This window comes from Peromyscus eremicus, chromosome 9 (assembly GCF_949786415.1).
Source record: "Peromyscus eremicus chromosome 9, PerEre_H2_v1, whole genome shotgun sequence".
NCBI classification, from domain to species: domain Eukaryota; kingdom Metazoa; phylum Chordata; class Mammalia; order Rodentia; family Cricetidae; genus Peromyscus; species Peromyscus eremicus.
The window spans coordinates 80,653,860-80,681,231 of NC_081425.1; the positions used below are offsets into that span (position 1 = coordinate 80,653,860).

Consider the following 27,372-nt stretch of genomic DNA (forward strand, 5'->3'; position numbering starts at 1 on the left):
CCAAAGAGGCTTAGGACTAAAATATTCTACTCTTGGCCACATCTACTACTTGCTAATGAGAAAGGAAGGAAATGTGATCTGCCTCCTGGTGAGGAAGGGAAGAGAGCAATTGTCTTCCGCAGCTGTCAACAGGAGTATTCTGGAAAAGGCAGTCTGTTTCACCGCCTCCCTAAATGGAGCAGACAGTGCAGCAAACAGATCCAAACAGCTCAGCAAAGGCACCTTCATGAAGGAGAGCCCCAAGGTCAGGGAGCAGAGCATTGGATGACCCAGCAGAGGAGACGAGGGAGCCTCTTCCCAGAACTTACCACACAAAACTGATGCATTTTGTCGTTTGTAGCGGAGAACTAAGCCAGCCCAGAGGATCTACCATTCCCAAACCATAATGAGATCTCCATAATCACAAGACCAGAGTCAGACGATGGGTAAGCAGCGCCACACCTCTGCCGTGGCTCATAGCCTCCTGGGAGTATCAGTCCAAGACTTGATAGCGTCAGAGAACCTCAACCTAGGCTGGTTCCACCTATCCAGCATACACCATCCCTTCTGTCAGCAACATCTCACTTTTAATTACAGCTGGTTCTGTTATCTCTAATCAAGTTTCCATATCCAAGCAAGCTTAATGGCTGCTCAAGTTAACCTTTGGCATTGAACCATGCAGACGGCAAAATCCCGTAATGAACAACTACAAATTTCTGCTTCCTGGATCACAGAGCCTCATTTCTGGCTGGTTTCTGTCCTTTCTTGGACCTTGCCCTTCAGTTTTCCCCTGGGTTTTGTAAAGTACTCAGGTACCCCCATGGTTTATAAAAATTGCTTAGTCAGCAAAAATCCACTTCTGTTGCTTATAACCAGAGGACCCTAAGGGATAGATTTGTTGACCCTTGCTTTGGTTTCTCATCTAATCTCAAATATCCAGTGTTCAAGTATTAGCACATCACCACCACTTTGCTATTTCCTTTCTCCTTTATTTCCATTCAGAGAGAGGATTTGTATAGGTATGTGTACATGTGGGTGTGTACACATGGAAGCCAGAGGTTGGCATCAGGTGTCTTCCTCAGTCATTCCCCACCTTATTTTCTGAGACAAGGTCTCTCACTGAACCTGGAGCTCCTCACAGGTTTGGTTAGGCTAGATGGCTAGTGAATTCCCAGGATCCACCCGTCTCTGACTCCCAGCTCTGGGATTATGGATGTGTGCTCCTGTGTCTGGATTTTAAAAGATAGGTTCTAGAGATCCAGTTCAGGACCTTATCCTTGCACAGCAAGCATACTACCAACTGAGCCACCATCTCCAGCCCCAGACAGCCTTATTAAGTAACCTCACAAATTGCACTGATTCGTCCTTGGGTCTCCCCGACACACTCAGCTCTCTCTGCATTCGTTCACCTCATCACTTGGGACTCAGTGACACGTCGCCATTTTAAATAAAGCAGGTTACCTTTGATCTGACCTTCTCCATCTTAGACAACTTTCTGTCCTGATCAGCATGTTTTACCCTTTAGAACAAAGAAGCTTTACCTGCCTCTACCTGCTGCTGCTGGACCTGGACAAATCCAGAGGAAGAGGTGAAAAGACTGATCCAGAGAGAGGCTAGCCTCACTCTTTGGGAATGAAGGTGGAGTAGAGAAAGAATGAATCCAAACATGTAAACAGTGTATACTTTTTTCTTTTGGAGAGTTTTTTTTTTTTTTTTTTTTTAATTTGGAGCTGAGGATCGAACCCAGGACCTTATGCTTGCTAGGCAAGCACTCTACCACTGAGCTAAATCCCCAACCCCTTGGAGAGGTTTTGACATGTAAGGTAAGCCCCTACCTTTCTCCCTACCACACTTGATAAGTCATGCATCCTATTCCTACATCACATACTGCGGGATTGGCTTTCTCACTGTGATAATCAACCTGATACATCCTCCCCTTATCTCCCACTACACCCAAAGGGTGCTGCCTGGGCTAGCAAACGCTGCTGGCCAGTGTCTCTGAGCACACTTGACATACATACAGATGGTCCCCAAAATGGGGTGGCTCCACTTAAAATTTTTCTACTTGACTGGGGCCAAAGGCTACTTGTACAACTAGTCTGCCTAATTTCAGTTAGGCGGTAAACAAGTCACATGGGTTATCCAACACTTTAACAAAGGATCTGTGTTAGATGTCTTGCCCAACTGTAGGCTAATGAGGTGCCTTAAGGTAGGCAGGTCTAAACTAGTATGCTCAGTAGGTAAAGTATATCAAATGCATTCTCTAGATAGGTTATTTTCCACTTATCATGGGGCTTATCAAGATGCAACACCATCTGAAGTTGAAGAGCATCTGTACTGGCATAGCCCTCCATTGAACGCCAGTATCTACAACTCCTCAGGAATCTGGATGGAGCCACAGACTCCAGAGCCTGTTGAGGCATGACAAATCAGAGTAGAATACCTGTACGGCCTAGAAAGAAGCAGATTTCCCATATCATCGCCAGGTCCCAGGCCCTCCCAAATCTCTCCACAACCCCCTTTTCCTGGGTTCCTTATTGGATTTGTAAGATTTCAGGCACACTGGCTTTCTGCTGTTACCTCTGCCCTAAACAGCCCCAATGAGTACATTCAACAATATGAGTTATCACATGCTTTTAGGAACGCTCTCTCTAATGGGCTTCCTGCCTTCATGATTATTTCACACCTTCATGATTTTATTGTACAAAATTCCTGCCAAAAGAGCATTTCACTGGGATGATGTTCCTACACAATCAAGCTCCAATTTAGCGGCCACTGGCTCCTTGGGTAATTCTGATTGGACAAAGTCTCACACACTCTCCAGGAGAGCAACAATCACATTCTCTCACTCATTCTTTTAACCACGGAGCCCAGCACAGTTCCTGGCTCATGGAGGGGTTTGAGTAATTGTTGAGCCAATGCATTGGAATGGGTGTTTTCCTAAATCTGTTTTGTATGCAAGCTGGCATGACCCTTTGGCATCAGTGAAAATGATTAGAAACCTTCTTAGAATGGCATACGTGTATCTCCGATCTGCCTCCACATCTCCTCATCAGAACGGCACAGAGGAGGGAGAGTAGATGACTTTCACTGACAACTGGTAACCCACATTCAAAGGAAGCCTCCACAGTTGTGGGGGAGGGAGCAGGCCATTGCCATGCAGCACCAGTACAGTCTCAACCCGGACAGCAACGGAATCAGATTTCCACAATTTTCATGCTGCATCAGCTTCTATAATATTTTAATACAAAGAGACGCTGGACTTGGCCAGTTAGAAGGTTGGCTGCTTTATTTTCAGAGCATGGTGACAGCAGTGGTGGAATGAACCCCAATTCTCTGAGGAGCTGCTTGTCACAGCTCTGGAAAGACTTCCATCAGAGTGAACGGCATGGCAGGAAAAGGGAAAATAGGGTGCGACTTTGTCTCGGATTTACATTTGTTCCTGGGATTCTAAATCTACCCAGCGAGCACTCACTCCATCAAACATGGGGCTGAGCAGAAAGAATCCTTGGGGATTATAATTAGAAAAGTCATACTCAGGATTCCTTTGTAAATGGAAGCAAGAATATTTGAAAGCAAAAGTCTAGGCTCGAATACGACTTTTCTTTCCTTTTCTCTTTTTTTCTTTTGGTACCCAGTTCATCTCCCACCTACATTTCTATTCTTGTTTGGAGAACAATAGGTGGAACATTTTGATAAGTGTGTGGAAGGGAAGAAAGACAGCAGGGAAGGGGGGCAGGGGGTAAGCCTTCATCCCGTCAGCATTGCCGGGAGGGGAGGTTGGTTAACTATGCAGCCAAGTCTCTTTTCGGAGACATTCAAGTTTGAAAGGGACTGAAGACGTGGCTTAGAAGAATCCAAAGCAGATGCCAAGGAAGATACATCCCATCCACACCCACCAAGACCCCTGCCGTTGGAAAGGACTACCCGGGACACTGCACCATATGAGACATCTAAGGACGAATGCTTTGGATCTGCCTCTTGGTACCCAATTTCAGAAGTCATCGGGGTCATTTTCCCAAAGTATGAGGGCAATCTCATTTCTTTTTCTTTTTTCCCGTTTCCCAAAAAAGTTTAACACTAATCAAAGCAGAATGCTTAATCAGTTCAAGATGGTCTGTCAGCTTGAATTATCTATTTGTCTTCCTATTTACTGTATCTGTCTGTCTACAATTCTTTGTATCTTTGTGAAAATCAGTTATTAGGGCCCATGTTTCCTTCTGACTAGAATCGCTACCAGATGAACCTTCCCGGTGATATGTTGATGATTTGCTAATTTATGGTTTTTAAAATCTAGGAATCCTAAGATATTGCTGGGGAGTCACGTGGACTACAAGAGGAGAGCGCTCAATGGCTTTCTTGACAAGGGATCAAAGATTGTGTAAAATACAAGACTTCAGTCCCATTTCAACCTGAGCGATGTCTGAGATAGACAAATCATAAACGACATCTTATAGGAAACATCCCTCCCAAGAGCAGTTAGTCCTCTCCTATAGCCCTGGGAGAAGTGAGAGTGAGCGTCACCCGAGATCCAAGTAAACAGGAAAAGAAAGCAGGCCCATGGCATCAGGCCAAGTTAACACCACATGAATCAATCCAAATCCCACTCCTGCTCACTGGAGGCCAGGCCTGGGAGCGGCCATTGCATTGTAGGAATGTTCTCTGGGAACTGAGGCAGGTTTAAATAAGCTTCCAAGCTGAACTTCCCAACCATTTAGGTGGCCAGATAGCATGGAGCTCAAGAGAGAGCAAGAGAGCTCTGGGACCACTGGAGGATTTAATGGATGTGCTGGGATGAATCTGTTGTGCACGCCACCCCCCCACCACCACCACCATGGGCATGGAGGAGCAGGCACTCAATAAACACATGTGAAACAAATAAACACCAAGGAATGACACATGGTGACTCTCTTTAGGGCTAGGGTGGACCACAGAGGGGGTACATTTCAAATGCCTTGTCAATGCCCAGCTCTTAAAAAAAAAAAAAAATGGCCTGGAACCACTGCGGCTAAACATGAAGGTAGGGAGAAAACAGAGGGGGAGCCCATGTAGTAACTAAGCAGATGCAAGTAGTAAGCAGGCAGAAGGAAGCACAGAGCAGAGTCTCAGAAAGGGAGAAAGCACCTGAGCGAGAAGGGCAGAGACACAGCTAAACTAGGACCCGATCGTAAGAAACCAGGAGATACATACAGCCCTGAGCCTCCTGGGTGGAGAGCAATGACCAGGCGAGTTGGAGACTGTGGAGGAGATGGGGTTATTCTCTGCGTCCTTGGAGTACTGGGTCCAGATGAGGGAAGAAAATACAGTCCCAGGTGCACATGGACCCCTTAAATAAATTCACTGTTACCTCCCAGAAATCATAAATGGACTCAAGACCTCATGATGGCCCAACTTATAGATGCCAAAATTTGCCCAATAAAACACTTAGCACTGAGGCGCCAGACACGGCTTTCTTGTATTGGAGCAAGATATGGGTTTGACTGTAATAACTGCACCCTACTCTAGAACGGGGATGTCACCACGGAGATTTTTCTTCTATGCTAATTACATTCAGTTTGCTACTCTCCTTTTGCCCATCCCTTGTCTTTTATTATTCCTTCCTCTCCACATGTTCTCTCAGCACTTGGCTACCAAAAATCTGTGGAGCCCTCTAAACCCATCCTGTTCTCTCTCTTTCCCAAACACCCGGGTCCACGACTACCTCATTTTGGGGCCACTAAAGCCACTTCATGGGAAATACAAGGCCTGGATGGCTCCCCCAGCTGTGCTGTCTCCATCCAGGGGTTACAGCTGATGGATTCCTCTCTGTGGCCAATTATTTTCCATGGCCCTTGGCCATATGACCTTGGACCATGATCTTGTCAGTTCTCATAAACTAACCAGCAGTAGAATGAATTACACTCAGAGAGGAAACCTCTGGGGGAAACTGCAAGAGGCTGTGGGAGGAGAAAGACAGTAAACCAAGGACCCCAAGGCCATGGGAGTCCCAATGTCCCCCATGCCTCCACCACCTCTGAGCTGCTTTCATTGGACATGAAGGGAAGGGGGCTGAGTCAGAGGCCTTGGGGAGGCAAGTTAGGCTGTAGGAGGGCCACTACACTGAGTAAGATTTAGATTCTCAATCCCAGAAGCTAATTGTCCCCAATGTTCCCAACTTGGATAACTTTCTTGGTCACTGATTGAACCCTTCAGTGGTTAATACTCGAGTCTCTATTCTTAGGAATCTTGAATAAGTTACATGACAGCTGGCACATTTATGGGTATCCATACCTAGTGCTGGGATGGATGACCTGGGGAGTAACGAGTAATGAAAAGGCCTTGCCAGGCCCTTGAATCCATGGAGATGGGGAGGAAGTTTTGCGAATGCAACAGCAAATATTATATTGTGCCACACACACTGAATAAAACTCACAAGGAAGCGCCAAGAAAGCCTCTATATTCTCCAATATCTCACGTGTGGCTATTGTATCCTCCAAGCCCTAAGTTTCTCCATCCTACTTATTTATTACTTAAATAAATACATTTACTTAATATAATTACTAAATATAATTACTTAAATGAAGATACTTATCTTTTTATTCTGAATAATCTTTGGACTTCAGATTTTTGGGTCTCTGTAGTTTGGTGTCAGAAGTTACCTTCCGTTGTCTGACAAGTTAATGCGCTGTTACAAGTGGTTACTTCTGAATAAAATAGGCACATACCCAAAGATCTCTTGACTATGTCTAGATTTTGTCATTTTCGAGGCTTTGGCTGAATGCGGTCCTGGGAAGTAGCGTGTACACATGTGTGGATGGGGACAGCACCCGCATTTCTTCGTGCACACGAGCTCAAAGTGCTGCCTGCTATTTTAAGAGTCGAAACTCCAGCTCTCAACAAAGTTAAGCCCCTTTCCTCTTGCAAATGCATTTAATTTTATCTGGAAACTTTTTGACGTTCGAAATAGAACAACTGTAGTTTCTCATTATGTTTGCTGCCAGAATCCATGCTTCGTTGCTCAAGTAAAGACCTTATATTGCTAATTACTACCACATGCCCATATCCCAAGCGAAAGGAAACTTATTGATTCTGACAGCCCATTCTCTCAACACTGAATTCCAAATGAAAACTCAAATTTTGGCCAAACATAACATTTCATCAATCTTGTTCTACTGACTGGAAAAACAACATCAAACAAAGGGGTGCTAATGGCCCTTTATTACCGTTCCTTTCCCAAGCTTATATTTTCTGATGAAAGATCTAAGTGACCAAGGGCTTCTTTAAACTACTTGGTAATTAGCTTTTGAACCAGGAAACAATGCATAAAGTAAAGGGAACAGCCCCAGTGTTGATGACAGGACATACCCTATATCCCGCAGGGGCTGGGGACATTGGAGACCTAAAAGAGAACATTAAAAGCAAAATGCGTTTTCATAAAGGGACAAGAAATAGGGGTGAGGGGAGAGGAACCAGGCTAAAAACAGCGATAAACGATTACAGAGCCAGAACGGGACTGGAGGAGCCCTGTGATCTGAAGCCCCCAGCAGGTAGGGCTTTGAGTGGCCATGCCAGACTTTAAACCTGACCACATCAGACCACGACAGGCCACTAAGTACTGGTCTCAGGGCCTCATTTGGGCCACCCATCAACAGAAGCCGTCAGCCAACAGCCCACCCATATTGGGTCACAAACACTATTCTGAAAAAGAAGAAGAAAAAAAAATCCCACCTGGAATGAGAGTCAAGAAATACTTTCAACTTAGATTTCAAAGCCATTGATTTTATTGACTTCATTGGAGACAGGGATAAAGAGATGCTGGCTGAGACCAGGGGGCTGGGACTCTCGGGATGTCCTCTGCTTGACAGAGACCTGTCCATATCTCAAAGGCATGCTGAATTAGGAAGCTGTTCTCCTCTTGAGTTGAGATAAATGACAGAGGGGGAATCTTGGGCTTATTTGGCCTTTTGGAACCAACCAATGGCCCAGACATCAGGACAGCTTGGTTCTAACCTCATCCAGGACTGTTAAGATAATAGGAAGGGGGGCGGCCTATGGGAGGAGATGGGGAGATGTGCTGCCTTCCTGAGGAGATGCCAACTGGCTTCCTTTCCCACGGTGCTTTGTGTCTACGGGAGGAAACTGCTGCCCTGTGGGTAATTCAGGGAAATGAGCCCTTTCTCCACCTCCTCATTTTCTGAACGGAGGACTGGACACCTGAGCTCAGGGTGTATTGGACTCAATAATCATAGAGAAGCTCCCCGAGCGCCATCCAGCAGGGCCAACTGTCAGGTTGGGAGGGGCAGCTGTGGGGAGCGGGGGAAGGCATTTCCTAGAGGCTGCGTCCTAGTTCTCTTAAACACCAAACTAAGCTAACAGTGTGGCAATAAGTAAGAATAAGTAACAAGATAAAAGAGCTCCATGATGGGAACAGGGGCTGGGTATGAATGGGACAGTTTCCCACATGCGAATACAGATGTGGATGGCAGTGCGTGGTATGTAGGCCAGTGCACATCCTTCTAGGTGTGCACGGAATGTGTGGCCATTTCATTCCATGAATGTCATGCCCTGACATAAAAACAGAGCTGAATGGCCCTCTGAAAGCTTTCACAGCAAGTATTTATTGACTTTTGGAGACGGTTGCAGCCAGCCCATCCTCCCACCAACAGTCCTCCGTTGAGATGGCCCTCTGGCAGAGGATCAAGAGGATAAGGTCCTGACATCAGCATGAGAATAAAAATTCTAGTCCATCCTGGACGCACGCCCTGCTATTGATGCTGATAAAGTGACCTGAGCACAGCCTGCAATACTTCCCCAAACAGGATACCTTCATATTTGGGAAATCAAACATGCCTGTGGCACCCCAGCACCACAACTCTAACACTCTGTGTGCTGGAGGCATTTCCACTGTGCAGTGAGACCCTTTAACAATAAGGTGGAGAAATGACTGGTTCAGGGAAGAATGAGTTTCCTGATGGTCACAGGCATTCCAGGGGGAAGATGGGCCAGGCCTTGCCCTAAGCTGCACTTCTAGCCACATTAGTACATGTGCCAAATCTACCTCGGTTGGAGGGATCATATCACCAGCTCATGAAATGAGCTTGGTTTGTATGTTAAGGATAAGGGTAGAAAATACGGTCCTGGGTGCACATGGACCCCTTTAAAAATATTCGCTGTTATCTCTTGGAAATTGCGGATGGCCACAAGACCTCAAGGTGGTCCAATCATCTCCTGTGCCCTGAAGCCATGCTGCTGGAGACTGTGCACTCTCCCTCATTAAAGAAGTGGGCGGGGTGGGGTGGGAGGGTTGGAGGGGCATGATTCAATGTCACAGGCTCAGGGACTCTCTTCAAGTCACTCAAGCACATCTCCTCTGGTACAACTGACTTACTTTCTGCCTCCATGTTTGTTAAAAGTCCCGCCGAATTTATTCCGATTCAGGATGAGAGCAGCAATTTCGGGCACGTAGCGGGCAAACATTGCCTACATGCATGAGACAAAGAAACAAGAGCCAAACAGGAATGGCATGCAGAGAGGCTCCTAGGCTGCGGAGGCCGCGAAACCTCTTGGCATACTTACTTTCTTCCACTAACCGCGCTATAGGAGCCCCCGTATTTCTTGCGGTTTCCTATTAACTCTATGATTTCAGGGACGTAGCTGGCAAACATGGCCTAAGGAGAAGAGGGGAGACAGAAGAGAGACTAAAAAGACAGGCCAAAGAAAGGGTGACCTTTTCAGAAGGGGGAGTACTAGATCTGAAAACACAAAAGGATTAGACCTGTGAAGGTACGTATTCGCGTGTTGGATTAGACAAATATAACAGGACGGAGGGGAAAGCTCCTGGAAACGCACAGGATGGAACATACAGGAGTCGACCTGGAGGACCAGCAAACGACAACAACTCCCAGTCCAGAAAAATATCAAGGAGACAAGAGTCAATGAGCTGATGTCTTCTTCCTGAAGGACAGTAGCTAAGAGGTCTGCAGACTGCTGAAAGCACAGGAATGCACATGCACACACGCGCTCCCATGCCTGGACAGAAACACACAAGCACATGGGCACAGGCACTCAGGCATGCATGAGCACTTGTGCTCACACACACACACACACACACACACACACACACACACGCACACACACACACGCACACACATGCACACACTTTTGTCAGAAAAGCCCTTCCAAATAACACTCAGAGGAGAATATTTTTATGAGTGGATAAAGACACCAAACACTAAAAGAGGATTCAAAACAAACATGTTCATTTAAAATGACTAAAAGGCATAAGAGGTCAATTTTGGAAATCATACAAGAGGAGAGGATAGCAAGGAGACACGAAACTGCCATGTTTTGCCCAACAAAGACTGTCCTGTGGCTGGATAAGGGGGTTTCCTGACCTACGGGCCTTGCAGCAATGGTGCTAATGTCCACCACCACACACGTTTATATACATTTTTAAAATGTGCGTGTCCTATGCATACAGAACAGAGAGAAATGTATGCATGGCTTCATATAAATGTGTGTGCGGTGCACATATGTGACAGCTGCTTGTAGACTAGACTCCTAATCACTTACCTCATACCCAGAAAAAAAAATCATACTTCATATTATGAGCCACTTTGAAGGACAAAATGCAGCAAGTGCCAATGTGCTGCCTGGAAATCCCCTGTAATTACATCACATTCAGTGAGTGGCCTTTCCTTGCCCAGGGACCAGGAAAGCCAGTTTCAAGGAGTGGGCTTTGGACATAGTCATGTTCTGACTGCAGTGACATTTCCTACATGAGGGGACCCTGCGCTTTACAGCAGCTGCCAGCCACAGAGTTTGTTGGAAGTTTGGGGAGGAACATAAAGGGGAGGGAACTCTTGAAACCGCCTTCTGTCTCCAGAGTCTGGACAGCATCTACCAGAGTCAGCAGCAGCAAATACATCTGAATCCCACTACTAAAGGACACTCTCGTTTGTTAATGGCATCCATCTCTTAAAACAATTAGGCTTGTTCCTAGCTATGTGGCTGTCCCCAATGAGGACAATATGCCTGGGTCTAAGGGACAAGCATAACACTAAAGAAATATGCCATAACGTCACCATGGTATTTGGATTTAGCTTGCCTGGTTGCATTAAGGCAGTTACTTGCTTCCAGTGCAGAACACATAAAAAACACAAAGCCTAAGGAAGTAGGTAGTAACAAATATTAATAACCATTAAAATGGACATAATAAGAAAGAGGGTTTTTTTTACCAGTCCCCCGAGGATGAAGAAGACCATGAAGAGGCGTCCAAGTGTGGTTTTTGCGTAAACATCCCCGTAGCCCACTGTAGACATTGTGACCATGAGTAAGTAGACACATTCCCAGTATGTAAGTGCCTGGTTGTTTTGGAAATTTTCCCATGGGTCCCCTGAATTCTCCACCTACAGCAAGAAGAGGGGGGAGAGAGAAAGGAATACATGTACTGTATAAGGGAACCAGAAAGTCCAGAGCGCATTAAGCTTCTTATTCTCAGTACAGGATAGATTCCCTGTGCCAGTCACTGAGGCATGATATCCCAGAAACCCTCAGCTGGTACCAGAGAAGAGGAAGTAGCATCAGGGTATGCCCTCTGACTGACTGGGGCACCAAGGAGAGGGGATGGGAAAAAACATCCCTGATAATGCTTTCCTGCCCATCGCAGAAGTTCTGATGCTCTGGCCTCCTTTAAAACATTCCCTTTAAGGCAGGTGAGAGACAGCTCTTCCTGTATTTGCCCTGGGGATTCCTGCTGATATCCTAGACCTTCCACAAAAGGCTCCATGCTTCTTTTCATCATTTTATTTTATTTTATTATTTTTGAGGTAGGGTTTCTCTGTGTAGCTTTGTGCTTTTCCTGGAACTCACTCTGTAGCCCAGGCTAGCCTCAAACTCATAGAGATCCACCTGCCTCTGCCTCCCGAGTGCTGGGAATAAAGGCGTACGCCACCACAGCCCAGGTTTTTCATCATTTTAACTAAGGACATCAGACCCAACTTAGGTTCTGCCTGACCCCCCAACATCATCTTCACTTTTGAGGCTACAGTAGCTTTCTTAGCAGAAGGCCACCCGCAATTCTGCACTTTCAGCTTGGGAACTTTCCTCCACAGAAAGGAGAGCGAACACTTGGGAATTGCATCCACACAACCTCTAGACTAAACACCCTGCAGACTTTTTCAGTAAAGGTCAATAGGTTCAGCTAGGGCTGCAGAGTTCCTGAGGTCTACACAGCTACTCAGCCTGGTGAGTGTAGCTTGGAACCCAGCAGGGAGTAGGTGTCACAGCATGATTTGGGGAACCTGATCCTAGATCTGTAAACTGCTCTTAGCAATTGGCTCCAGCAGGAATTAGGATGATAAAGGGTGAGGTTTGACTAGAATGCCACCAGTATAAATAGTTGGGTAAGGACCGGAGAACATAGATTGCTCTTACAGAGGCCTGGAGTTCAGTTCCCAGCATTTCCTCCAAGCAGTTTGCAATCTCCTGAAACTACAGCTCCTTAGACTTACAGATTTAAAGCCTTCTTCTTGCCTCCATGGGCACACCCATGCATGTGCACATATCCCTACACAGACAGTGTTTAATTACGTAATATATATATTTTAAAACCTTGTGTAAAATCCCCAATTATCTGGTTTAGCAGCTGATGGAGACAAAGTCATTTATTCCAAGTTTTATAGTCTGATGGGGCTCCTTCTAGTTGTAACAGTTTATGCACATATGAAATGTGCATTTAGTAGTAACTATGCTTTCAGAAAGCAGGCAAGAGAAATCATCCTGGGGGAGGAAGGGGTCCGTGAGAAGGGTTGGGCTTAGTAATAGCATCCAACGAGTTGTTAATAAAAAGAGTAACATTTGGGGGGATTGAAACAACTTGACAAGTCATCAAGCAAGAGAAGCAAAGGCTGCGTTCTGTGAGAGAGAAGTAGGGACACATCAGGGATCTGAATTTGCTGTTTACAAAGAACTGTGTGGTTCAAACATTGAGCATTGGTGCCAGACTTGTTCTTGGTGTTTGCTGTGGAAGCACTGCCATCTTGTGGCCTTCTGAGGTTATTGCATACAGGATGAAACCTGTAAGTCTCCTTGAAGCAATACAGGTAAAGCTGGAAAATAGAGGTCGATTGCGTGAACATAACTCACCATTTGGAACTAGTTTGTGGGAGAGTGAAGGGTAGGGAATTCTGAAAATTGTGTGGTTTGTCCTTCTTTCCTGTATCTACAACTAAACTTGTCTGTCTTCAAAGAAACAAATGTTAAGTAATAAAATGACTAGGCAAGGGCTTGCTCCAGGCCAGCCAGGAAGGCAGGGTCTTCAAGGCTACTTACCAAGTGGATGAATCCAGCTGCAGTCAGCCACGTGCTGATAAATATGGAGAGCAGATTCACCAGCTTGATTGAATTACTGTGCAAAGGAGACAAAGAAAAGAGACACCAAGTTACAAAGAGAAGACCCGTTGGGAACTGCCTGATGGTGTCACAGCATTCCCTTTGGGGGAGAGACAGGCTGCTATCACCATAAGCGAATTCGACTCAAGGGAGGTGAGATACCTTGGTCAGGAATGAGGGTCTCAACAGAGTCTGCAGGGAAATCACAGCTGGACTCTGCATTAGCCCCCTCAAACTTTGTTAAAACTTAGTTTTTCCTCTAAGACAAAATTCTTCAAATATACAAAACAAAAAAAGAAAAGAAAGAAGAGTAAATAAAGTATTTGTATGTCCTTCACGTTTATTGGCATTTCCCCACATCTTCATTATGCCTGTATATTCTGTCTTATTTTCTTCAATGTGTTTCTTCTTCTCGCTTACGGTTTTATGGTTTATTGAGTCACGTGTTTTGGACATCACAGCACAACCTCTAATTATTACAGCATTCATCTCCTCAGAGGGGACACCACCCAGTAGACTCATGACACTGTTGTATCGAAGAAAATGAATTTAATTCTGCAAAAGGGATCTAACATACAATCCTTATTTCAATGCCTCCAGTTGTCCTGAGATTATGCTTAGTGAAGTTTCTATCATTTTCATACTGTAGAAAAGAACTCTTATTTCCTACCTCCTGTTCTCCCATTACTGGCCCAATACTGCCCCTGGAGAGGCTAGCCCTTGACTTTGGGCAGTTCATCTGATACCACTCCCCTCTTTCTGCCCCCGTCTTTCTCTTGGGTAACATATTATACACATTCTAAGAGCTTGGGAGGTTAACAATGGTGACACATGAGACTTTCACAGTATGTATATAGAGCTCAACTCATGCTCCTCTATGTTCAGCGTTTGATGTAAACTGATTCAATCTTCAGAAAACCCTTTGAAATCATCTGGGGATTAGGAAACTCGCCAGTTTTACTCAGTAAGCCACACAGTTGGAAAAGGAACTGGATCCACTCCAGTCACTGTTGGATCTGTTATACCATAGCCACAGTGTAGTGTCAATGAGAATAACTTCATCAATGGCTGCTGGAGTTTGGATCTTGAATGCACAGCGAAAAGACCAGGATAGAGGCTGTGGTCTATTGGGCAGTCCAGGGTTTTGCAAGGGAGGCCCCCCAGCAGAGGTTGTAATCATTTGTCCTGGGTCAAGCATGGAGCTTTCCTTTGCTTACACTTATGTAACCGAATAAAGGCATCTATGGTCTCCATTTGCCTGGAGTGGACTGTGAGAACTCAGGATAAGAATGAGTAAGCGCTTCCAAAGCTGTGGGTGAGCCTGGCCTTTGAAGATGTGTGGGATGCCATCCTCTGGGTTTGAAACCATATGCCAAGGAAACAACAGACTGCCCATTCTGTGCATCTTGGTCATCTCCAGAATCAGCATTTGTAGTTCTTGCTGTTTGCTGAAGTGCTGTTATGTGCTAAGAACTTGGCTGAGTCCTTCCCTCTCTCAGAGTTTTACCCTTTCCTCTAACTCACCACCTAGGAAACTGAGGCTTAGAGAGCTTATTTAGTTTGTCTGGGAACAGGCTGCTTGCAAGTGACTTGGGAAAAAAGTATAGGAAGCCATGGGGGCCTTCCTTTTGGTCACCCTGTGGTTTACCTGCACCTCTTCCTAAGGACAGAGATCTCCCTACAGTCCTGGGAGGGCAGGGCATCTCTCAAGGGCTCCTCCCTTCACTACACAGTCCAAAGAAATGTGGTCAATGAAAGCCTCAGCTAGCAGACAGGCCTATCAGACATGCTTTTCAGGAACTACATGGAAGAGAGGGCTAGTCCTTCTCAGATACAAGCTTTGAACAACCTACCCTAGAGAAGTGCTCTTAAAAACAAGCCCCAAAAAGATGGAGAGAGAGGGGGGGGCAGAATCCCAGGGAGGGAGGCTAAAGGCCTGAGTGCAGATATGTCTAAAGCCAGCCATTCCCTCTTGGACCCAGCCATTCTGGAGGTGGATTCTGTAACTTGCCTATACACAACAGAAATGGCTCACATCCAGAATGTTCCCTGGGAGCATAACAATTGGCCAGGCCTGTCTACCCTGTGGCCTGATGTAGTTAGCTCCATGACTCTAGACACTGTGGTTTGAAGTTGGCACTCTCGGAGGCAAACATGCTTGTGCTAAGTCCTGACCTTCAAACCTTTTCCAGACACCTCAGTGGGTCACTCTACCCTCTGCCTCATCTCAAAATTCAGTTCTGTGACTGGGAATAGAATCACCAACTAACAAAATAATGCTTTTTACCATTTCCACTCAAGCCCTCCTCTGAAGCTGGGACATACTGGGTTCCTTGCTTCTTTGCTATATGGAGTGGCTGACCAGTCTGGAAGTCTTCACTGGCTTCCAGGCTCCTCTTTATCAGAAGGATCGTTCTATGAGTCAGAGATCATCAGGGTGGAAATAAAACAAACGAGGCCAGGGGTCTGCCTGCCGGGTGCCATCTGAAGCAACCCTGGCAAGTCAGCAGCTCGCCCTAGCCCTATCTCATCAGCCAGGTTACCACTACCTCTGGCTCCCTGCAAATTTCTCAGTGGAAAAATCAAGGAAGGGCCACCCATTTCCCAGTCTCTAATTTACAAGTTCCCTAAGATGCCACCAGATATTGAAGAGGAGGAAGTAGGGGGAACAGGTAGCCTGTGGCAAAGGGAGTGGGGAGGTATGTGCTGGTCTCACTTCCCCCAAGGAGAATCCAACACCTAATTGAGTCACTTACACACTTCCAAATCCTCAGGGCCTGAAAAAGTACTGTGCCATCAACAACTGTGTGGAGTCTTTTCAAGATATTAAATATATTGAAGTCTCCGAGTCTCTTGGTACGTTGGGGAAATGGCCTAAATATGGTGATTATTAATCTCTAAACGATTGTCACAGGGATATTAATGGTGCTTAAGAGAGCTCTTGCTGTGTGAAGAACATTTAATCACTGTTGCTGAGACAGACCAGGTTCGTTGCTGAAGTCTGATTATTTGTATGACATTAGCATTATCACAGATTGCTTTATGAGGAAGTGGACTTGCAAACTAAACTCTGAGCAAGTTAATATCTGAAAGTGATGTGCAAACCATGCAAGATTAACCCTCAGTGAATTGCCTCTGTTCTCTGTGATGTGGACTTTGCCATCTGAAAGAGGACTGTTTAGGAGGGAGGGGTTGCCAGGAGAAGAATGCTGTGCATTTGTGGCAGAAGAGCTATTGAGGATAACTATGTCTGGCTTTCATGGCGAAGCCCAAAGGCTGGGATAGAACATGAAATCACCGGTCATCAGAGCGTCTCTGACCATGCAGAGTCTAGCTCCTTGCCTCTAAGGAGGGACTGTGACCCTATCATGAAAACAATTACTCTTTGAAAAAAAGTAATTTTTGTGTTTCCACAGAAACTTCTGAATTCCTGTCCATAAATTCTCCATGGCTGTTCTGGTTTGCAATATCTCTTAGTTATTTTTCTATTGCTGTGATAAGACACCAGGACTAAGGCAACTTATAGGGAAAAAAATATTTATTGGGGCAAGTCCGTAGCCATCATGGTTGAGAGCATGGCAGCAGACAAGCAGACATGACCCTGGAGCAGAAGTGAGGGGCTTTCATCCTTATCTGCACATGGGAGGCAGAGAGAGCTAACAGGGAAGGGCACGGGCTTTGAAGTACATCTCCTCTGATAAGGCCACACCCCCTAATCCTTCCCAAACACTTCCACCAATTTGGGACCAAGTATTCTAATATATGACCCTCTAGGAGCCATTCTTATTCAAACCACAGTAGGAAATGTCTCTCAAAAGTTTCTGTGTTAAGAGGACTTGGTCCCCCACAGGTGGTACTATTTTGGGATGGTCTGAAAACTCTAGGAAATGGGGCTTAGACGGAGGAAGTAGGTTAGAAGGAGTGTATCCTGGTGGCCACATCTTGTCTCTAATGCCTTCTCCCATTCTCTACTTCTTTACCCTCTCTCCCTCTGGGTAGCTATGAGGTGACACACGTTACTTTCCCAGGATGCTTCACTTCACCACCACCTGACCATGAACCAAAAACCTCTGAAACTCTGAGCCCAAACCATTCTTTGCCCCCTGAAGTTGTTCTCTAGAGAATTCTGGCACAGTAATGAAAGTTAGACTACCACTGGTCCCCCGTCATTGCTATGAACGGACACAGTGAATCATCAATGGGTAGGCAGGAATCTGATAGATCAGGACTCCTGGGTGCTGGGAAGGAGAACCTGACTCCTCACTCCTCAGATTATAGCGGTAAAGCCCAAGCTGCCCAAGCCTCATCCTTGCCCTTACAGAACATAAGACACGTTCTGGTTAACCCTGAAAACACCAGCCACTTTGCACAAGGCTGGTAGATTTGCCCCTGTTCCTGTCTTCTACCTTGTTTCCACTTGAGAGAGCAGCCAGCAGCCAACAGACTTTTTATTTCTCATTGCAACATTTGCTGAGGAGCTATGAAGTGTCCCAAACTGGAGAGTTGACTGGGCTATGCCGTTCTGAGATTAATAAACTTTGAGATACAAAATGGAGCAAAATCGACTGTGTCAAGTCTGTCCCTTAGTTAGCTCTGTACCAGTCTCCTCTCCTCCACCTGACCTGCTCTGAAGTTAGGCCCTACCAACCCTTCCCTGGACTACTGTTCCTTTCTGGTCTTCAGATCTATGATGTCTTAGATACTTCAACCAACTCTATACAACAAGTGGAAATGTGGGCTTTTAGAATGGTAAGTGTCCATGCTATCTCTCCTAATTAAAATCCTTCAACAGCTCTATCTTGCTTTCCAAATAACCCATCAATCAAAGTGACTTCATGATGTGGCTTCTACCTCACCCTCCTGTAATCACTGTAGTAAATATCCTGCTTCATAGACTGCCTTGGAGCCATTTTTGAGATCATATATGTAGTAAAATTAATTTCAATAATGCTCCCTAAATGTTTTGTTTAAATAACTGGGGTGGGGTGGGTGTGCACACAGGCTACACAGGAGATAAAATTGGCATGGCAGAGAAATATGGCTGCCTAAGCACAGCACAGGGTATAGAGTGTTTTACTTCACCCTTTACACTCTTCTGTAAAATGGTACAAATGTTCACAGGGAGCACATGTTACTTAAACAATTAGTGGAAACAATAAGGTGATTTTCATCTTGTAAAAAAATGTACTGGGTAAGCCATGTTTTAATAAACATTATTGACCATGTTCATGTTCAATGGGATGTGGAATTAAAGCCTTTAAGTAGGCTGTGCTTGGTGCTCATCATGGTAGAGCAAATGACCCAGCTCTGAAAGTTGCTGATGACTGTCACCAGCTTGCAGGATGACTGAGGAATGTCCAAAGGCTCACACAAATGACCCAGCATCTCTCTCTGCCTAAAACAGGCCATCCCAGGATACAGAGTGCCTCAGGCCCTCTGTTGACTTACACTTTGGGCACTTGCCCTGATTCTGGCTATACAGTGTCCCTTGTCTGTCCTCCTGTTCACTCTGGTCCCTTCTGCTGTGCTCTTAATTCTGCACCCCTCCCCCTTCACATTTATTTCTGTGTCCCATTTCTTTTGGTTGGGTCTGAGCTGAGTGAAGCAATGGAAGAATAGAAAATAAAGCCATGCTTTTCAAAACATTGTCTCCACCGCATTTGTAAAACCTCCCTCCTTACCTAGTACCACAGGTCGGCAGGGGTCCACCACTAGACAAAGTCAGACACAACCTCCTTAAATGTGACACAGCTTCCCCACCCCACCCCCTACCAGAAGGTCACTGTGAAAGCATCTAAGCATACAGAACTCACAAGAGAATCCAAGGCCAAAGCCCTAGAAAGCCAGGAATTCATTTCTTGTACAGAGCCTCGAGAAACAGGCTTGGAGTGATGGGAGAAGCAGGGCACAGTTGAGCACCCCAAAAGAAGGTGTCCCAACACTTCTAAAGTTCCAGTGGCTGGAGGAAGTGTTTCTCTGGGCCTGGAGACTAGGCCTTGGCCTCCCTACCCTCAACTCACCCTACTTTTCTCAACCATAGAATGTTCAGGAGAGTGGCTCAAAGGTCCCACAGATGTCATGTTCTCTCACTGTGTGCTTTCTACAAATGTCTTGATTGAACTCAGCCCATCTTCCCTACCCTTCTTGTGACCATCCTCCAGCCCCAGTAGAATGACAGAGACCTAATTTTTTTAAGGTTTCCCTCTTCACCTTGGAAAGACCCTTCCTGTTGCCTAACTCCTGCCAAGCCCAGTGCGGTGACCCTCTGTCCCAGACCCGGCCCATTCTTGTTTTAACACTGACCACTCTGACAGGAATCTGGTCTGGAGTTCCCTTTCCCATGAGGCCTCTTGTCACGAGATTCACTGAGGCACTCATCACACACATTAACTTTTACAGACATAGATGCTTGCTTTAGGCTCCTGGGGCTCACATAGCCACGTGGCTGTAACTGCAAACAATAGGAACCCAGGACATCCACGTTGCAGGGTTCTGAAGACAGACTGCCTGAGAGTAGGAATAGCTTGTGTGGGAAGTGGGAGTCCTGAGAAAACGTCATTTGCAGGCTAGGTTGTTGCTACTCTGCTGGAAAACTGCTGCCTCCGCCTCCGAGAAGCGCACTGGCCTCTTCCCCCAGCCAGCAGCTTCTACTCTCCCCCTCCTTCACTTAGAAAATGAAGCAACATCATAACTACCTAACTATGAAGAGGCTATTCTCCAGGGTGGCCAGATCCCACTTTGGAATCTAAAGGAAAGGCCGTCTTTGCTGAGGAGTGGAAATGGGTGAATGCCCTAGCACAGGGTTGGTAAAAGATACCCAGATGGTAGGTTCATCACATGCTGTGGGAAGGAACTGCATGCAAATGAGGAGCATAAGAATACCCTTCTATCTGCATGACTGCCTGGAGGACTGGAATCTTCCTAGAATCCCAGTATCATAGAACCAAAGTCTCATTCATTTATGAGGTAAGTGACAAACAGGAAGGGACCTGAGAGCATGTGGGAGTGTGTGAATGGTTCCATTATAACACCACCCCACGCCCACCCCACTACATAAATCTGAAGGACAAGCTTGGTACTGGACTCTCACCAACTCCACCTAGGGTTAAAAAAATAATCAGCCTTGTGACATAAATTCAGTATATGTTAGTACTAGATATGCTAGATTTAAAAAAAATTTTTTTTGAGACAAAGACTCACTGTGTGGCCCTGGCTGACCTGGAACTCACTATGTAGACCCAGGTGGCCTCAGATTCACAGAGATCTACCTGCTTCTGCCTCCCAAGTGCTAGGATTAAAGGACCTAGATACATGCTAGCTTTGTTAATTGTTTCTTTTCCAAAAGCAATATAAGCCTATTGCATAAAAGATTTATTAAAAAGGTAAAACTTAAGGCTACTATTGCTCAAAGGAAATTTTTAAAAAATTGCTATCTATGAATGATATTATAAAGCAGAAAAATAGGGATGCAATAAATCTTTACCTCAGAAGATAAAATATAAAGGGATGGAGCACACTTGAAGAGGGCTCTTTCACATTTTGACCTGTCTATAGAAAGTGAATTTTTATCTCTTATTGATAACAAGGAATAGTTGGAAAGGGGAGTAATTTGGAATTAAAATAAGAAACAACAGCAAAATAGAGGCACACTTGTTGGACACATCAGATTCTAGAAGCCGGCTTCCACATTTCATGACTAGGAGACCAACATGGAATCCAAGACCTCAAATGGCAGGTACATTAATTATACATGACACGATACAGGGGTGTCCTGCTTTCTGTCACTCACCAGACACATTAAGGCCAACCAAAGAGGAAATGGAACATTAGAAGGCGTCTTCTTAAAATGTAATTTCCTCGTAGAGAAATTTATGAGCTGCACTCACTCCCCATTAGAATGCACCTAAGCCTTTCATGTGTGTTTATCAGCACAGCCTGGGGTTCAGGCCAGCTCTGGCCACCGACAAGTCAGCACCAGGCAGGGGATTCCCTAGGGGATTTCTGCTCCTGGCCAGATCATAATGCAGGTAACAGAAGTAGCCATGGTGCATTTGCCTGGAGGTTTTTAGGGTTTCCCCCACAAGGCAATCTGCCCAGCACACCCCAAGGGCTCTATGGATATAAAATGAAACAGCTCAAATAGACTTAGGAATGAAATGATTTTCTGTTTGCCGTACGAGCTCTGTGATTGCCTGTCAGGGAGCACTGCTTCTCTTGCCTTTATGGCCGAGTTCAATGTCTTGTTTAGTAGTAACTAAAGGAGTGTTTAGGACCTGGCAGCAAGGACTTCCCAATCAATGAGCAAATCCATCCTTCATCCACGATGATGCTTATGTTGCAACCTCACTTGGTACCCAGATACCAGCCATGTGACCTTGCCAGACTGTCCCCCCACCCCCTCCTCGCAGATGCATAACCACATCTTCTCTTTCCTCATATCTCTCCCTGGCCCTGAAGAAGAGAACAACGCAAGCCCTACCTTAGTAGGTTAGCTCTCCAGTTCTGTGATATATCGCTCTTCCGGTGAATAGCACAACTCTATCTTTTTAACATGATATAAGCAAATATACTTGATATTTACAACCTGGCCCTCGGGAAACAGACGGTTGTGGGGGGAGGAGAATATCTTACCTTGTCTTAAGGATATTCAGAAACTGCAAAATTTCTGAAAACTGTATCAGTCTGAGGGCTCTTAAAAATCTCAAGCCTGGAAAGAGAAACGAAACAGAGGTGTTATTTCCAACGCCTGGTTGTCATGGTCACAGCCTGCTGTCTGAGTTACAGCCACACGTCTGCTCCAAGGGCTGTGGAGGCCTTATAGAAGATGAATGCTCCAGTACCTTGGACGGGCCGCTTCATTTTGATTCTCCACTGATTTAATCTTAGCTGGTAAATGGGCTTTCTTGCTAAATGTGAGCTGTTTGAAATCACGTGAAGGGGAGGAGCTAGGAGAGAGGGCCTATGTTAAGGGGGATTGTCTCCTCTAGTGAGCTCCGTTGTAAAGCCCCGTTTCTGAGCTACCCAGTAGCCTGGCAGAATTTGGGTTTCTGAAAAATACTAGGAACTGTGGTCACTCAGGATAACCCTCGTGCTTAAGAGGAGATTAAGAATAAATCGGATCACCTTATGTCTTTGATGATTCTTTTTAATCTTTATTTTCAACCCTGATAAAATAAAGATCGTGGCTCAGAAAGCTACCATGTTCAACAATATTTTATATTTTCTCCAAGTTAAAAACAAATTAAAAGAGAAAAAAACAAGCACAGATCAGTAAGATACTAAACTTCACAACTTCAGGATTCAAAACTTTAATAATTCCATTTTCACTGATGTCAACGATTTTTGTATCTGTAGCCTCTCTTTAATGGAAAAGTTACAGCTTCTAAGTGGAGAGGGACAATGATTAATGAATTGTTTTAGGTTTTGTTTTTCAGAACAAGGTGTCATGTAGCCAGGCTGGCCACAAAAATCACTTTATAGTAAAGGCTGGCTTTGAACTCCTGAGGCTCAGCCTCTACCTCCCAAGTGCTGGGATTACAGAGATGTATCACGACAGCCAGCTTTTTCTTTTGTCTTTTCTTTTCTTTATTCAAGGATCACTCTATTTCTGTCTAATTTAAAGTCATGTGACAAAAATATTACGAATCACCTGAGAAGTGGTAGCGCCCACCTTTGATCCCAGCACTCAGGAGGCAGAGGCAGGTGGATCTCTGTGAGTTTGAGGCAGCCTGGTCTACAGAGTGAGTTCCAGGACAGTCAGGGCTACACAGAGAAACCCTGTTTTGGAGAAAAAAAATTCCAAATCAGCCATGGACCTTAACACCTTTACCACTACTCTGGAGAACTACTCACCAAATGCCATCAGCAGGCTTTGGGGTACCCACTCCAGAAGATTTCCTCTCTTGTGCTTTCAGAAGCACCTCAAGTGTCAGGTGTGGTACTGAGCACAGTGGACTGAGCTGACAGCGGCATGCATGGGGTGAGAAGTTACTCTGTTCCCCTCAAGGGAGGCAGTGAAGGAAGTCTAATCTGCATGGTGAAATGAAGCCTTCCAGGAGATGCACTAGAGACCCCCCAGGGTGAATCCTGGGTACCCTCTCCTTGCATAGAAAGGGCTCTAACTGGAACAGTGCAGAACTGTTTTAACAATAAGTAAAAATTAACCTACAGTCCCGAGGTGGGAGAGCCCGCCTCACAAAGGAAGAAGGAGAAAATGCTAACGGTTCCCAGGGAGCATTGTCATCTGAAAAGAATCCAACTTTGTGAGCAAGAGATGATCTTTCAGAAAGCATGTCCCTACTTTGCTGAAGAGTATTTATATAGTTATTATTAACTATATAATAATATATAAGTGGTGGAACTTTAACAGATAGGGCCCTATGGATGTAAGCCAGGCCATGGGGGAATGTTCTAGAAGGAGATGTTGGGACCCAGCCTCCTGTCCTCTCTTTTCCGTTTCCCAGCTTCCACGAGGTAAGCAGCTTTATTCTTCCACACACTGTTCACCACGGCTCTGAGTCCGAAGCAGCAGGGACAAATGACTGTTCACTGAAACCTCCAGGATTCCCAGCCCAAATCCATCCTTCCTACTTCTCAGTTGTTTGTCTCGGGTATTTTGACCACAGATGAAAAGCTAACACAAATAACACCTGGGCAATATTCAGATTTTTTTTTTACATTGTCTGACCTAAGGTTTTGATAGTGACGCAAGTAGCTTGGAAAGAATAAAATCCAGAGCAGCAAAAACATCTTCAAATACCCCATCTTTGTTGTTTTCTCAGACTGTGAAAATGGTCCATCAACCATCAATCAATCAATCAAAGCCATTAAGTCAGGTCAGAGGTTAAGGGTTAGAGAGTACAGTTTCAGACTTCAGACCATCCAGTGGTCTCATAGCACCATGTCATAAAGTGACAAATAGAGAACTTGAAGTAGCCAGCTGGGATAAACTCACTAGCAATATGGCAGCTATTCCTGGTTTAACTACACACATGCTCTTCTTGTCTGTGTGTTTGTGTGCACAGATGAGTATTTGTATGTAGGTACATATATATGATTTATGGAACCAAAAATCAAATACTACTTCCCAAATCTTCGAACTAAATTTCTTGTTCTCCATTTTAAAATGCTGGGGCTTGAAGATTGCCCAATTCTAATGACTTACAAACATATAACACAACAAAGGATTTTCTTCACTGAAGGTGGGTGAATATGAAGCTAGGGATACAAGGAGTGGAGGGGACATAGAGCCCACTTAGATCATGGTTAGCTTTAGCTGTCAACTTGACACAAATGTAGAGTCATTTGAGAAGAGAGAATCAATCTGAGCTGAAGAAATTCTCTGATCAGGCTGGCCTGTAGCCATTCTGTAAGGCATTCTGTTAATCGTGAATTGATGTAAGAAAGACCAGCCTACTGTGGGCAGTACCATCCCTAGGCAGGTGGGCCACATAAGAAAGCATCATTCCTTCGTTGTTACTGCTTTCAGCTGCTTTTTGGAGTTCCTGCCTTGGCTTCCCTGGATGATGGACTATAAAGTGGAAACACTTTCCTTTCTAAGTTTCTTTTGGTCACGGTGTTAATGACAACAGAAAACAAACCAGGGCAGCCTCTAACCTTGTTAGGGAGGCCCACTCAGGTAGCTCTGAGTGGGTCTCCCTAACAGGAGCTACCCAGAAGACAGTGCATAGCCAATAGAGTCTGTGGATAAAACAGGGACACTTGGCTCTCAAAGAAGCTTTCCTGGAGTGGAGAGTCAGGAAGGCATCTCCCTGCTAGAGGAAATCCGGTGCTGTGAGACCAAGATTCATTGGAGCTGAAGAGAAAAAGGCTTGTTTGCTTGATGGCCTCTAGAGGTCACTGCCTTAGCATTGAGTCTCACTAACAAAGAGAAAAAGTCCAATGTGGGATAAAAACAGACCGTGGTATACAACCTAAACCCTTCAGTCAACAGTTTACAGCTCCCTAGTGACTGTCTAACCTGGAGCCCTTTGGTGGGGGGGGGGGTTGTCTCTGCTCAAAATTCTCCTTTCATACAGAGAAAATGTCAAAGCCCTTCAGACACTTAAAGTGACACCATGATGTGATTCCACTGAGAAATGTCCCCCATAGGCTCATGTATTTGAACTCTTGGTCCCCAGCTGGTTGTGTTGTTTGGGAAGGTCATGGAACCTTTAGGAGGCAGAGCCCTGTCAGAGGAAGTATGTCCCGAGGGGCAGGTTTTGAAGGATTATAACCTCACCTGACTTCCCATTCTCTCTCTCTCTCTCTCTCTCTCTCTCTCTCTCTCTCTCTCTCTCTCTCTCTCTGTATGTATGTATATAAATGAAATGTAATCACTGGGTCCTTGCTCTTTCCTCCACACTTTCCTTGCTCATCTCTGCCATGATGAACTCTATGACCCCAAAACCCTAAGCCCAAACAAACTCTTACGTTCTCCAAGTTGCTTCTGGTCGTGGTATTTTATTCCAGCAGCAGCACAGTAACTAACACGCACTGCTCTTGACCTGTCACCTTCTCTTTTTATTACTTATTTGTTTTAGTCTTTCTGTATGTGTACATGTGTGTTAGGGAATGCATGTATGTCTGAGTGTGGGTATGTGTATGCCACAGTGTGAAGATCCTTGGGGCTTGATGTCCAGTCAGTCTAGCCAAATCTGTGAAAGTCAGATTCAGTGAGAGACCTTGTCTCAAAAGCTAAGGGAGACATAAAACTAGGAAGCCACCCAATGTCTTCATTCCACACATGTATACACCTATGCACATGTGTGCACACATGCATACACAGACACACACACACACACAGACACACACACACACACACGGCATATGATTATACTGCCATTTTAACTCTTAGTAAAATAATGATATTGAAAACAAAACAAATTTGTATTATTGGTCACATATTTTAATTATGTCCTACATATGAAAAGCCGTATCTTTTAAAATCTATACAACAAAAGAAAACGGCTCAGGATAGTATGTCTAGCGTACTACATATCCATACACATGTAGGCAACAGGGCCAGATTTTACCCAAATATGTCAAACTGCACCCAAACCCCAGACTTATAGTCACTGCCCTGAACAAACCATAACAGACCATTCCAGCTCCAAACTGGGCTATGTCAATTTTCTCCCATTGTGGCAAAACATCATGGAGACAATCGATTTTATAAAGGAAAGGCTTATTTTGGCTCAGTTTCAGAGGTCTTACTACCTGGTTCTTGGTCTGTAGTCAGCTAGTTCAGTATCATGGGGTGTGTGTAATAGAGAAAGCCTATTCAGATTTCTCTCTGTGTGTGTATGTGTGCACATACACATGTCTATGGAGGTCAAAGGTAGATACACCTGTTAGTTAATATTCAAGGACTCAATTTTACTGTGAATAATATGGAAATAAGCAGGTGTGGCTTTAGTGATGCAAGATTCCATTAATATAAATAGACCGTAGGGATTAGCTGGCAACATCTGCTTTGGAGGCCTTCCAGTCTAATCCAGTCAGCACAGGAATCCCCTGGCCTTGGTAGGTCCTCTCTGAGGACTGAGAGGGGCCTGACACTGCACTCAGAACAAGCCCTCAGCTGAGGCAGGCCTGTGGCTCAGAAGACCACACGGAGGCAACAGCATGCAGGACAGCAGTTCCTGCACCAGCCTGCTCCATGGCAGGGTGAAGGTTGAAAGCCAGTACTGAGCATGCCACATGGCCCCAGATATCCCAACTTAATAATCAGTCGGGTTCAGTTTCGGCATAGAACATTTAAAATTCAGATTCTAACATGCAATCAAGTTTGGGAACCTCTGATTTAGGGTACCTTTTCTTTTTAATCTTTCAATTCATCATTCCATGTTGACATATTTATTTATGCTGCCTAAAGAAGCATGCTTTATTTTGACACTCCTCCGCCCCAGCAAATTCCCCTGTATCTGAGTAAACACTGAGTCACTTCAAAGCCAATAATTCACCCTTTCAGCACACTACCTGTATATATAAACTCAATTTTGAGGAACATGCTATTTAGCT

At 45.1% G+C, this 27,372-nt stretch overlaps 1 protein-coding gene across 4 annotated transcripts in view; it reads right to left on the bottom strand.

The window, feature by feature from the left end:
* The window catches only part of Kcnma1 (potassium calcium-activated channel subfamily M alpha 1), a 715,240-nt gene that overhangs the window by 217,910 nt on the left and 469,958 nt on the right, over positions 1–27,372 (bottom strand). For all 4 annotated transcript variants that reach the window (XM_059273863.1, XM_059273862.1, XM_059273861.1 and 1 more), the window contains exons 6-9: positions 21,982–22,057; positions 13,291–13,366; positions 11,196–11,366; positions 9,535–9,626 (exon numbers count right to left, since the gene is read on the bottom strand). In XM_059273863.1, coding sequence (XP_059129846.1) covers positions 9,535–9,626; positions 11,196–11,366; positions 13,291–13,366; positions 21,982–22,057 — 415 coding nt within the window. The remainder of the gene's footprint in view (positions 1–9,534; positions 9,627–11,195; positions 11,367–13,290; positions 13,367–21,981; positions 22,058–27,372) is intronic.